Source organism: Lissotriton helveticus, chromosome 5_1 (genome assembly GCF_964261635.1).
Source record: "Lissotriton helveticus chromosome 5_1, aLisHel1.1, whole genome shotgun sequence".
Lineage (NCBI taxonomy): Eukaryota > Metazoa > Chordata > Amphibia > Caudata > Salamandridae > Lissotriton > Lissotriton helveticus.
In genome coordinates this window covers 1,808,729,083-1,808,743,754 of record NC_136065.1, presented here as the reverse complement: position 1 = coordinate 1,808,743,754, position 14,672 = coordinate 1,808,729,083, and the positions used below count along the sequence as shown (strand labels likewise).

General features: G+C 47.8%; 1 protein-coding gene across 1 annotated transcript in view; it reads right to left on the bottom strand.

Moving 5' to 3' along the window:
* The window catches only part of GFAP (glial fibrillary acidic protein), a 49,973-nt gene extending 35,528 nt beyond the window's left edge, over nucleotides 1–14,445 (bottom strand). The window contains exon 1 of the mRNA XM_078645137.1: nucleotides 13,859–14,445. Coding sequence (XP_078501263.1) covers nucleotides 13,859–14,352 — 494 coding nt within the window. The 5' untranslated portion in view covers nucleotides 14,353–14,445. The remainder of the gene's footprint in view (nucleotides 1–13,858) is intronic.
* Nucleotides 14,446–14,672: the final 227 nt, after the last annotated feature.

Below are 14,672 nucleotides of genomic sequence, written 5' to 3'. Positions count from 1 at the left end.
TAAGGAACAAGGAGGTGGAGGTTGGCAATCGAGTGGGCACCGCTTCATAAGGAATAATCAGATTAGATAGATTTGAGAGAGCAGGTGTCGGCGGGCATTGAGTTGTTACAACATGGGTTGAGGATTTCAGGAGAGAGTCAATGGAGTGCTCCAACCCCGTCAGCTTCTCCTCCAACGTGTTGATTTTGACCATCAGGGGGTGTATTAGGGGATGTATTAAAGTTTTGATCAGATTCTCGATCCTAGTCAAAAGGGCCTGATGAGAAGATGGTAATAAATCGTCCAAGATAGCAACAGGTGGTGAAAGGAAGGACAAATTAATTAGAGATGGTGTAGAAGGTTTATCAAATTTTTGTCTTTTGAGAAGACTCCCGTTTTCTTTGTCTTTGTCCCCATCGATCTTCCTTTGAGCAGGTATGACCATGGGGGATATTTTATGAGTATCAGGGAGGGATTTCAGCTCCCTTGGGCATGGTAACGTGGGAGAAAGTGTTGTTGGCGCATACTTAACCCTACACAGGCTATTTAAGTCATTCAGCCACGCATAACTAGGTGAAGATTGTGCAAATATATCATCAGGGATTTTGTCGAACATGTCCCCTGTATTGGACTTAGGCATAGTTAGAGAAAGTACTGATCGGAACTTTACCTCTCAACGGACAAAGGGGGTGGCCCGTCCCCGTCCTCCTCGGTCCGATGAGGGCCGTAGAGGGCCCGCCCTTTGCCCGGGCTTAGCCCGGCGCTCCCGCGACGCGGGTCTGTAGGGGGAATTTGTTGCGCCTCCTGGCGCGGAAGTGTGCTCTGGCGGCTTCCTGCCGCTATGGACGCCGGGATTTGTAGTCTCCCCCACTCGGCGGCCGCAGCACGGTGTCAGAGGCTGCGGCGGCGGGGGGAGACAGCTGGCAGGGTCCAAGAGTGGTTGGGGGATGAAGGCAGCCACCCCTTGCCTGGAAAGTCCGGTGAGTGAGAGTCGCCCGCTCCCCCGAGACTGTAGGGGGAATTTGTAGCGCCTCCTGGCGGCTTCCTGCCGCTATGGACGCCGGGATTTGTAGTCTCCCCCGCTCGGCGGCCGCAGCACGGTGTCAGAGGCTGCGGCGGCGGGGGGAGACAGCTGGCAGGGTCCAAGAGTGGTTGGGGGATGAAGGCAGCCACCCCTTGCCTGGAAAGTCCGGTGAGTGAGAGTCGCCCCCTAGTCCGGTGAGTGAGAGTCGCCCCATTTTACTAATCCACGCGAAGTCGACTTGATTGGCTTTGTGTGGTTTAGTAAATTCAAATTACACACTGCCTGGTGTTACTTTGTGTCAGGGAGGCTTACATGGGTGTAACAAGGTGGTTCAGATGCATCCACCCCAGCCGCGGCTCCTGCAGGTAAGCGCCCTTGGAAGGTGGGGCGGGGGGAGGAGGGAGTTAACAGAAGACGGAATAGGATTTATGTATTTATTTTATTTTCCCTATTCCAACGTCTATCGACTTCCTCCCTCGCACCCTGCCCCAGCACTCCACTGTGCTTACCTGCAGGAGCCGTGACTGATCCCCCATGCATTATGATGCAAACCCAGATTTACAAAGACTTGTAAACCTACATTTACGGCAAAATGGTATGCTCACCCGACAGAGATGTCATGAAGAGAAATAGCCTTATTACTCCTCATGACTCTCTTTTTACAGTTGTGCTGCATTCTGCAGCTCATATAGAAAGAGGAATATGCGTGTAAGGATTGTTTTTGTGCAGGATGGTACTCCTTCTTGCGCCAAAATAACCCTGCATGAATGCAGCACCCTTGCACCATGGTGCAGGGTGTCTGCATTGTTGCTAGGCAGCCTCAAGGGTGCCAGCACAGGGAGAAACCAGATGAGTTTCATATCTTTGTCGATATGGCGCTGTGCAGCTCGCCTTATATTCATACAGTGCAGCGCATTACCTTTGCTTGCTGTCCTGCTGTGCGTGAGCTTTTAATAAATATGCCCTCAAGAGTTCATTCTGAATGAGCAATGTCAGAAGCAGTGTGAAAATCTAGAGGAATGGATTTCTCCAAAGCTGGAGTCAAAAACCACAAGCTTCCACCCATGATGTTACATCTTCAAAACTGAGGGTTTTTTAGCAAATGCAGTTTGTAAGGCCTGAGAGAACATGAGTGAAGATAGGAGTACGTTGGTGAAAATGGCATGCAGCGACAGCCAATGAAGCGGATGCAGGAGTGAGTTGGAGACTTCCTGGTCGCCCAATAATTAGTCTGGCTGCAAGGGTTTAGTTGACCTGCAGCCCACAAGGAAGGAATTGCGAGCATTTCACAATCCCAAATAAAGGGAATTGCAATGGTCCAGGCATCCGCCAATGATGTTCGACACTGTGAGGCGTTTTACCAAGAGTAGGAAGAAGCGGCAGAAGTTTTCAGAGTCTCCTAAAATGATAATGCCTGGAGGAGATGACTATAGCCAGTAAAAGCCCAAGGTCCAAGTGAGCGCTAAGCTTTTAACGGCTCCTGTAGGTAGATCGTGGGGTAAAAAGACATGTTATGAGGACCTCCAATGGCTAAAACTTCGTTTTGCAAGATTTTAATTTAACAGTGCCCTCTAGTGAATTATACCATCATACATCTCAAACCCCAAACTCAAGGCACTGTGTACATGCACATGTCCAACACCTCCACTGTTGCTTCTGAGTTTTGTGCCTGGGGCCTCCAGAGATCTTGAGTAGGGTTGGTCAAATAAGGTGGGGCTTTGAGTGAATTGTTTTAAAGGTTCAGATTGCACTTGATTCTAGTCTCAATAGAAAGCCAGTGCAATTCAATGAGGATTAGGTAGACACCTATAGATGGAAATTTGCGCTTTTGCAATTTTATTTGCATGAAATACCATTATTAGTGAAGAGACTAGAGTTACTCTAAGGAAGGCGACAAGGTGGGACTGAAATATGGTGAGTTTAAGTGTTGCAGCAGATCTGGATTGAATTACTTTTGTATACTTTGGGGAGAAGAGTATGAAATCAGTCTTTTTAACGTTAAGAGTGAGGAAGATCTTTTTCATCCATGTCTGGATTTTAAGTAGGACCATTCTAAGGGTGAGGATGCCTAATAATGTTGTGGACTTTAGGTAAATGAAAGAACACAGCAGCAGACCAAGGTTAAGCACAATCACTAGCTCAGTTTACAAGTAATAATGCAAGTGCAACAGCTTCCGGCACCTGCTGCTGCAAGGTGTCTTTTAAACAATAAGAATAACAAAGCAAAAGGAAGGTGCACTACATAAACAGTCGAAAGAGAATTGAATTCTTTGAAGGTTCTTTTTATTAAATTACAACAGCGTGTTCAACTTTAGCGCTAGATGAGACGTTAACTTCTTAATACGGAAGTACTGACTGGCAACTTAATATAAATCTGCACGTCGACCCCAAGAGGGAAGCTTTGTGGTGTGATTACCTGTGGGGCGTCTGAGAAGGAGACTGCCACTTAGCAGAGGTGAACTATTATATCCATCCACTGCTACCTATTTTAACCAGGACCGGCAAAGAATTACCTTACCCAGCACGATGAAATTATGTGTGTTTTTATCAAGTACCCATAAAAATGTACCAATAAGACTACTGCTTGGCCATCGGATTTACATTACCAGGATGATATAATAACTTGCAATTTGGCCAATCTTCTGACATATATACGGACTACTATCGTCCTGGGGTACCACTACAAGGTGTCCACACATCTTACGAATAGCCCTGACGAGTTTCCCTTGGCACTGGGGAACGAAACGCGTTGGCTGTGTGCCGCTGTTTTTATTTAATAAAAAGAAGAACCTTCAAAGAATTCACTTCTCTTTCGACTGTTTATGTAGTGCACCTTCCTTTTGCTTTGTTTGACTTTAGGTAAATGTTTGTGTCAACTGCGTGTTGGTGGATAGAGGCATTTGATTCTTTGCAGATTTCAGCGAGAGGCTAAATATATAGGTCCTTGTGGTACCCCACAAATGATGGAGGATGAGTCGGAGACATTGTTGTCCATTTTCACAATTTGGGAGAGTTTGGAGGAGAACAAGGAGGAAAATCATTTGGAGACTGTGTCTTTCAATGCAAAGTGATAGTCCAGGAGAGAGAGAGATCTGGAGAAATCAATTGTGTCAAAAGCTGCTGGGAAGCAAGTAAAATAAAACCAGGAGGCATGATTCTGGATGGGTGGCTGTTGTTCGGACTTTTTAATGATGGTGTATCAATTCCATGTCCCATTCTGGATCCTGATTGGTGTGTTGTGAGTAAGTTACTGTTTTCGTTTTTTTTGTAGCGAGATAGCAATGGAGTTCACACCACGAGGAGTGACATGACATCATGGTTAGGGCTGAGTTTGGAATAAACTAGGTGGGAAGCGCAACGCACTGCTATACCTGTGTCCACTTCCAGGCCAAACCTATCAGGGAGGAGCTGCAGACACAATATAAAAGCTGGTAGATTTGTGACACAAATAAAAGAAAGATTGCAACTAACATGCACCTCTGTAGCTGTGGTTCCTGCACGGGCAACGATTGTACATACACTGCACCTTAGAAGGTAGCTTTGTACCTGAAAGGCACACTGGAAGTAAAAAAGGAAAAACCAAAAGAGTCTAAACATCATATCAGCAACCTACTGAGGACTCATCAGATGCAAATCCGATTCCATGTGGGCGAATGAAAGAGGATGGCAATGATCAGGTTCACTTAAAAGTCACCTCCACTACGTTGAAACCATATCCAATCTCTGACACAAGTGAAGAAACCCTTTCCAGGATGAGATCTGCAATCATTGTAGGAAATGGTATCCACCCCAGTGGAAGAAACAAGCACAAAATGAATAGCTCTATCCTGCAGCAGGCTGACTGTCTGGGATCACTGCCTGAGCCGCCCCATCTCAAACGCCACAACGTAGACTGCACATGGCCAGAGAGGGCAACACCCCTAAGTCTGGGGAAGGGCATTCACTATTACTGGAAAACCAGATATGTGCGCCCTCTATCGCCATCTCAAGTCAGCATGTTGCGTACCTTCTTGGCTTCGCCATCTCGTTCAATGTGAGAAAAGTATCACCAGCCAAACTGAGAGACACTGCCAATTTAGGTGGCAAACATTTTCAAATTCTTAAGAACTGTCTTTCAAACTCCTCTCAACTATGCCTCCTGGATGGGCCCTTGTAGGTGCGCATGCCAATACTAACATCAAGTCCTGCAGTATGTTCACCCCTATGTCACCCTAACCCACCCTTATAGCAAGCACAAACCCACTGCGCGACCCTCCAGCCACTGAGCAGATGAGTCACAATCACCGTCTCCACAGAGAGAAGACTGGTGGGTGACACATGCTACATGTTGCACTGGAGCTGACATGCTCATTGACTGTGTGCAGATAGGAGGTTTGGGGAATCCGACCATATGCCTTATTTTTAAGGCGGTAAAACCATAGAGACTTAGGGCCTGATGTACTAAATCTTTTTGCGTTCGCAAAGGGTTAGAGCCATAAAATCGGCCGTTTGCGAGCTCCCTTTAAGACCTTTTGATATGTAATACCCATTGGAAATTGGATGTATTCATATTTTGCTACCATAATCCAGCTGTAAAACATTTATCTGTCATCGACTGCACAAAGATGGTGGTAACCCATTCACAAATGGGAAGGGGTTGCTAGGGGACCCCCCCTTGTTAATGTTCACAAAAGCATTTTTAACAGTAGGCAGAGATACCATGGACCACTACCTACCCCTAAAAAATGATTGTTAAAATTCTCTTTTTTTTAAGCGCCTTCTGTTTTCTATTAAGGCAAACGTGCTGCATTAAAAAAAATGATTGCTTTATTTAAAAGCAATCACACATAAGGTGGCCTGCTGACCCAAGCAAGCCACCATCCCTGTGATGGCTGTGAACCGTATTGGGATGCAATTTGTGACCTACCTCATTAATATGGATGAAGTAGGTCGAATTCTGATCCACTACAATTTGGTATTTTGTGAACCGACCTATTAGTACGTAGGTCAGTTAGCAAAATACTACACTAATCACCAAAACACAGGTTGCAAATTGCGACTAGTGCTTAGTATATCTGGTCTATTGCTTGGCTTGCAGCTGTGTAACGACGTGGGTACTACACATGTGTCTCCACAGTGAATGTGGTGGTGTGTCATTTGGTGCCCCATAACATTAAATGCAAAGAGATAGAAATAGGGGGTTTCCATACACTAATTCATAATTTGTAAAAAAAAAAAAAATACATGGGGCACAAAGATTTAGTTAGGAGCGCTTTGTAGATGCTGCTGAATACCAAAGTTACAGAATATCGAGGCTGCTTTCTTTTGATTCACCTCATGCCTCTTTTACCTCCTCCCTACTTCTTCTGTCCCTTTATCTCACTCTTTCATGTCCTTTTTGTCTCTGCGTTCTCACTTTGTCACGGTTTTACTTTCTCTTCCTCCTTTTTTCTCCCTCTTCTGCTTTTCTCGCTAGGTCAAAGAGCGGAGATGAAAAATAAGTCCTGGTCGCCAAAAACAAGTGCTACTGCCCACTACCTGCAGACACCTGCACAAATTAAGCAGTGCATCCACCCATCCCTAAGCCTGTTCCATACATTTTATCCTCTTTCGCTTTCACCCTTCCTGGATTCTGCTTAGTCATCCCTACATACATTCATTAACCCATCACATGAGTACTCTGTCCTTGTACCTTGCTTCATTTCCTTTCCCACTTTTACCACATACCCACTTAATTACCATCCTACCAGCTGGCCAATACCACTGTGCACTAGCTAATGCATTCACGTCAACTCACTCATATCAAAACTCACCCAGATATTCACCTGCACCTGAAACACTTTGTCTCACCTCACCTCACCGCCAGGCCACCCGTCAGCCCACACAGTGCACTTACACACCCACCCGACCATGTCCATTAGGATATTTGTATCCATTAGTGTCCGTCTGTCTATCCATTTATGCATCCATTTCACTCATTTAATCCACCTATTTATACATTTCATTTATCACCCATCAACCTACCCAGAGCACATAAATGCACACCAAACTCATTCATCCATCAACTGCTGTATCCATTCAAACATTCATCCATGTGCAATTCTATTCACCCCCTCAACCCACCTCTTGATAAACTCATTAAATGTACCCAAAAAACATTTATTAATCCACTGACGTAACTATGGGCCTCATTACGATGGCGGGCGGGCAGGTGCCGGCCGACTATATGTCGGATGTTCAACCTGCCCGATTACAATGTGACCGCCATGCAGCCGGTTGAAAACCTCTCTTTTCCATTGCTACTTATACTACGGCCTTAGAAAAGGGCTCCAGCACAAGCCGCAGTGGAAATAGGCAGTTCGCAAACATCCAAGCACTGTGTGCCAGGCACCATGTGGTGCCTGGCACATGATGCATGGATGTTTGGGGATGCACCACATGTGCCACCCCTGGGCCCATAGAAGAGGTCCATGGGGGGCCTGCTAGGGGCCCCCAAAGTTCCATTCCGTCTGCCTTCATATGGCGGTCGGAACGCCATGTAAAGGCAGAGGTTCATCGTAACCCCTTCAGCGCTACCTCCTCAGGCACTGCCCCCATTGTAGGGATTACGCTCCGACCAACAACCTGACTGGCTCCTTGAGCCTGTCGGAGACGTCGGTCAGTCCCTCTGCCCGGTGCGCAGGGCTGGACTGGGAACTGCAACCAGCCCTGGCAGGTTGCTTCTCCACCGGCCATGGGAACGAGAGGGGAGGTGGGTGTTAGCCTGTAAGGACTGCTCCCGCTTTTCTACAGAGGGCCGATTTTGTAGCATTGGTGCAAAACCGGCACCATGTAAGAAAAGCTGCCCCCTGTGGGCACAAAACTGGCCCCCACCCCTCCGGCCCACCGGGGAAATGCCCGGTTCCCGCTACGGCCAGGCCGGCCCTGCGGGCGCGCTCTGACAGATCGCATCAATATGCGGCGGTCGGACTGCAGACTGAGATGCCGGATAGACCACCACCGACGGGTTGTCGGTGACGATCCGCCCGACATCATAATCGGGCCCTATGTGTTATTGTGTTCGCCCATCAGTCCAACTTCAAGCAAATGCACCAAAAGCACACTCATCCATCAGTGAACTAGTGGACATGCCCGTTACTGAATTTCCCATCATCGGTACATGCGCCAATCCATCAACAAATCCACCACACATCCATCAATTCACCCGCTAACCCATCTCTTGAGTCATCATCAACACATGCATCCATTATCAACGCACCTGTCATCCATGTTTCAACTCACTCTGTAATCCACCCACAGTTCTCGCACCATCCTAAACACACATGTCAACTTGCCCCTCAACCATTCTTCTATTCACTTGCTAAGCCACCCAATAATATATCAATATATACGCTCATCCATGAACACACCCATCAACCTGCCCATCATACATCCAGCTATTCACTGACTGGCCCTCTCTTTAATCCACCATCAATACATACACCCATCATGAACAAACCCATTAATCCATATGTTCACACGACAACATGTTAGACCTTGTAACCAACTTTTCCCCTTGTTTAAGAACCCTGTTTTTTTCTGGAGAGCATCTGCCCACCTCTACGTCTATCCTGCCATCACTCATTCACCCATCTGAAGGACAATCTCACCATGTGAAGAGGGGGCGGACCTCGTTTCGAGAAGTACCTATGAGGCACCCCGCCCCTAAACCCCCCAAAAAAGCATGCAGAGGCTGGTGCCGATATCCTGGGGTGTTATCACACCCCTCGTGGACGTGGGCAGTTCAAAGTCTTGGAAAGCAGCTGGAAAACCACCATTTACAGTGGTTTTTCCTGCCTCCTTGTGATATCAGCTCATCACGAGGATACCGTGTGGCGGGACTGGAGCCAATATCGTGTGTCACACGGTGGCTCGTGTGAGTCGACAGATGTGTTACCTCTTTAGTCCATTTATCTTTTCACCCACCCACCGCGCGCGCTCCCATCCACCCAACTTTCTATCACGCCACGTTGCTTGTCTTTCTCTTCTGCGCATACTCTTCCTGGGCTCTGTGCCCTGTATTTTGTCTTTCCCACTTTCTCCTCGTGTTCTTTTTGTGCCCCCGCCCCCTCCCTATGTCTCTCTTGCTCGCCCGCTCCCGTTGTCTAATTAGTTGTTTATCGTGAGCAGGAAGTAGAACACAGCTTGGGCTTGGAAATCAATGTTTCAAAGAGAAGCAACCGAGACGGTATAAAAAATAATTGAGCATTGAGAGGAAAAGCAGTGCAGCAGCGAAGAGGGCCCGAGTGCGGTACACAAGACGACAGACTGACACCCACGAACCCCGCAGGCTGCGTCCACGCGCGCCCAACAAACAGTGTACACGGAACCCGAAAAAGGTGGCCCAGAAGGAACGCGTGTATACTAACTAAACCCACAGACAGACGTCCAAGTAACTAGGTCTCGCAGTTAGACCGTGATCCCCATAGGCTGCCCTGAGGGGACCCCAGGCACTAAATGCACGGAACCCCACGCACTGCACCGACGGGGCCTCATAAGCTGCACATACGGAACCCCAAACACTTAACAACAGTCAATCAGAGACGTGTAGAGCGCTCTAATCATCCTGAGTAGTCTTGCCTGAGGTGGAACCCCAAAGCTACTCCTGGCACCCAAGGAAGCAACAGGCGAATCCCCAAAGACTAGATGGAATTTCGAACACACGGACGAGTGCAGACGACTCCCACATGCACCACCGGCTCAAATTAAGCGCTGCGACTCATCCAACCCCTTCTTTGCCTTTCCCCTCCACCTCCTCACGTCTACCCAACCATCCATCCAGCCAGGTATTGCGCACGAAGAGCCACGACCGCGCTACACACAGAGGGCCTCAAAAACGGACACACTGAAGCTAAATGTCTGCACACACAATGCCCCACATGCTGCACACGCCGAAACACAACTACACAGTAGTCTAAATATCACACAGATACTAAACCCCAAGACCCTTGTACTGTACATAAACACCCTAAATTGTATGTGCATGGAGGCTCCATGTACATACAATTTAGGCTGTCAATGTACACGGGTTTTCGTGTTTAGTATCTGTGTAATATTTAGACTATGTTCCACTAACAGCTGCACCCTTTTGCAGCATGCCTTGACTTTTGCACACGCCATGATTGCTTACACCTTCTGCACTTGCACCCGTTTTGGAACATTCGCCACCCCACCTGTTAAGTGTTAAGGTGATGTCAGGTTTCACTTGCGCAACCTGCTGTGAGTGCTGTGCGTGCGGTATTCGGGGTTCTGTGTGTGCATTGTGGTTCCGTATGTAGAATTTTTGGTTTCTGCGTGCAAACTAGGGTCACATATCACAGTATTTTGAAGTCTGTGTAATGGCTTTGGGGTTCTTGCTTGAAGTGTACACTGTGTGGGGAACATTTACGCCTCCGTATGAGCAACCTTCGTGGTTTTATGTCTATGGTATAGTTGGTATTTGGGGCTTTTTTGTGAAACATTCAGGGCTCCCTCATGGAGAAATTACACAGTTTCTCCCCACTGCTAATAGTGAGTGTTCTCCAAGCCAGTAAGAGCAATGGAAGCCACAAAGGGTTGTGTCCGCAAAGGCAACGGTTTGCAAGACATATGCAGAAATACTGACCAAATTATGCAACAGGATCAGCTGAATGATGGCATGTTATGCAAAACATAACCAAATTATACAGCGCATTCTGTAGCCCTTAGGACATTGTAAAATAGGTATTATAAAACAAGTATGAACCTGAGTATTTTACAAATGTACACGTTTCCTGAGAAATAAAACTACTTGTTCAAAAGATGAGAGTCCAAATATTTTCAACCAACAATTGATAATTTTGCCTTCCATGGAAGCTCAGAGCGCCATTGTGTGGAAACTGTTCTCTGCCCTCGAGCACAATAGGTTTTCGAACGCACAGACAATATTGCCCTCAGCAGAACACACAACTATATCAGCATTCATGTTGTAGTAGAAAACTCTCTTTTGGAGCACTGAGTTTGGTTTATTCTCTGTTGACGCTCTGTAGTCTCTAGACGCACACTGCACCAAAAAACAGCCCTCCAGACAGTTGTGTGCACAGAATATTTATCTTGTGAGTATCCCAGTAGGATGTGCTTCCAGATTTAAAACACAAGCTTTAAAAGAGATGCAAACTGTTTGCGACTTCAGTAAACTCTGGGTGCCTTTTTTTAGAGTAAGAACTGTTTTAAGGTCTCCTTGATGTCAGGGCCAGCCTTTCCACATGCGAGCATATATCTGTTGCCTTAGAGCACCACTAGGAGGCTTTAAATCACAAGAAGCTAACAAAAAATTGACTTATTACAAGGTGATGGGGATCGCTCCAAAGGCAAAATACGTTTTGCCTCGAGGGCCACAATATTGCACCTTTCCTGCGTGATGTAAACACGATTGCCATAAACTAAAACAAGAATATTATGACAAAGCTGGCTATTTGAGTCACAAGATGTTAACTAACAAATGCTGTGACCTGCACGTTCTGGTTTAAGTCCCAGCAACACAAACTCACACTTCAGAAGTCAGAACATTCAGTTCCATCACATTGGGTAATGGAAACACCTATAGTTATAGTGCTTCGAGACGGCTTATCTGAAGTTTAACGTTTTATAGACACATAATAATAACTTAAAAGTGTCATTCTGTTTTCATTATTACTGCCCTGTTTAAAATATATTTACATTTGGTAGTGTTTTGTTTACCTTCCATCCATTTAGGCTCTTATCAGCATCTGGGAAACACCCTCCCTCCTTAGCAGATGAAAACAACACTCAACAGGTCAAAGCTCAGGAACCGCATAAAAATGTATATGCAGAGTTTGAATAACTGTTGATCCCTTTGAGCACGAAACACACGATCTTGTTGAAATCTGCAAATGATGTTGTTCATGGTGATTTGTTTGTCAAGTACATCAAATGTAGGCCGGACTGGGCCGCTGCACCTGTTGCACTATTAATGTCTATGCCAGTGGAGCTGTAGCATGGACATGATTCACCCCACAGAGTAGGGCTAGAAGCCTTATGTCCACTGCAGGCCTCTGTCCTTGCACTCAAACCCCAGTGCAACTGGAAAGGAAGAGACTGTGGGCACCGGAAACCATGGGAGGAAGTGGGAATGACCGCCCAGTTCTACTAGCTGCGTCATCCCGACCTCCCCGTTAGACCCTCGTGTGGGACACAGTGCGCACCCCTTCCACAGCACTACAACTCAGACTCCCATTCGGACCCCAGCTTCCTCCTGCCCTCGCTCTGGTCTGCTGTAGCAGTATGCCTTTAGCCAGCGAACCAGGGAGGCTCACCTGTGATGTCAGAGCTAGAACGTGAACTGGCCATTCAGGCGCGTCCACACTGTGACCAAGGGAGGCTAAGGCGTGACATGCGAACTGCCTAGTTATCTGAGCTCACACTGGGACCAACCCAGCCACTCAGTAGATGTAACTGCATTTGTATAGCGCTTCATAACTCTTGAGAGGTGTTGAAGTGCTTTGTCAGACAGGTGGCACGCCACACCATGAGGGAGTGCTTGGTTGTAAAGAAGCTGCATGTGCACTGTGGCCTGTGAGAAGCATTTGGGTGTCATGCCTGAGTGACAAGAGTGGTGCTCTGACCCTGTCTTGAGGAGCAGTGCCCAAAGAGTGGTGCTGGGAAAGGAGCGAGCGATAGAGCGCACGCAGGTTGCATTAGTCAGCTGCTATGAGTTACTCTGCACATCTAGAGAGAAAGAGCGGCGTGATCTGATGGGATGATCCAAATCAGAAGCCACACCCGAAGCAAGCGCTGGGGCTACTGGGAACCGAAGAGCTTCAGAGTGTCTATAGTTGAGGCTGATTGAGGCCTAACTTGGACCTGCAGTGAGGTTCTTCGCTGAAGCCATCCAAAATGGCAGCCGGTTGTGTTACAGTCATAGTATGTGATGTTTAGTGGCACCTGCCATAGAGACGGGTAGCACATCACTTTGTACATTGGAAACAGGACCTCATGGTTATGACGTCACGTGACTTATCTCAGAGAGTTAATGGTGCTTGTCTGAAATCATAGCAATGACTTACGTCTTACATTAAAAGGTGATGGGAAGACTGTTTGCAAGTAGTCTAACTACGGGCAGTCGCTCTGAGTAGCATCCCAGCCCACTGTTTTCCACCCACTGTGCCACTCTAGACAGGGGCCCACCTTATGCAAACCAGTACTGACCCTGCTCCTGATGGGAATCGTCCATCCCGAACTAACAGACCAGGGCTTCTGCAGAAGGAACACAAGTAACCGCTGACTAGTTAAGTCCTCCTCAGTGAGGTATAGCTTGGATCTTGTGGAACAACGAGCAAGGGAGCCACCCCTGGACACCGAGGACATTACATCAAACATACATTCTCTCATCACCTTTAATGTGTTATTGTAAGTTCTGATGCATTGAGTTGACCTATGAATAGTGCTTAAATTCTCACAAAACCCCAAGAAAAACATAAGTGCAAGGGCCAAAGTTTTCTTAGAAGCTTTCTTCTAAAGGGGGCATAATACCAAGGTTGTTTAATCGATTCTACCTCATGCTTCTTTTTTCCTCCACCCAACACTCACTAATTCTTTATCTCATTCTTGCAGGTTCTTTATAATCACTGCATTCTCCCCTTGTCGCTGTTTTCCTATCTTTCTCTTCATCTTTATTCTCCCTTTTCCACCTTTCTCACATTTGTCCTGTGCCAAAGTCTGAAGGTGAAAAGCCCCAATCCCCGGAAGTGAGTGCTGATCCCCCAAAACGAGAGCTGGTGCCCCCCACCCGCAACTGCTGGCTCAGAGTAAGCCCTGCCTTCGAGCCTCTTCCCTCTGCTCCTGCCCATCCGGTCTCACCTGCGCCTCAGCTTGTCCAGATCCTCTGCTAAGTTGTCCCTCTCGATCTCCGTCCGGGCCTTGGCGTTGGCCAGCTGGTCCAGCTGTCGCCGCAGATCCCTCAGCTCGTCCTGGTAGATGTCACCCAGGTGGGTGGGCTCCTTCTCCCGGATCTGGTTGAGCTCGGTCACCAGCACCTTGTTTTGCTGCTCCAGGAAACGCACCTTCTCGATGTAGTTGGCAAAGCGGTCGTTGAGCTCCATCATCTCCACCTTCTCGTTGGTGCGCGTCTCCTTGAAGTCAGGGTTGAGGGCATCGGCCAGGGTGAAGTCCACCTTATCCTGCATGGGCCGGAAGGTGGAGAGGGGGCTCATGCTGGTGCCTGTCACCCTGGTCAGAGACACCCTTGGACTGGGGTTGGTGGAGCGCAGGCGCCTCCTTGGGGTGTAGACCGGGCTCTGGTTGACAAAGACGCTGGTGGTCTCTCCGCCAAACCTGCGCCTGTAGGAAGACATTCTCAGGGCTTCTCAAAGTATCCTTCACAACAAACCAACCCCGGCTGCCACCCGACAGAGTCCTTCCTTCTACTTTCCCAAAGTGCTGCCAGAGACCCGTGTGCCTCCCAGGAGCTTTTCTTTATACAGGGAAGCCCACCCCCTCTGAGATGAGCTTGAGGGGGAGGCAAGGGGGACCAATGCCCTTGTGGCCGGTCATTCCTCCAGTCCCCCCCCCCTCCACCTCACATCCCCCTCATTCCTTCAAATTCAGCAGAATACAACTGGGAAACTGAGTGCCACGGCCTGGCAGAGCTGAATGGAGCAGGCCTTTGTGCGTG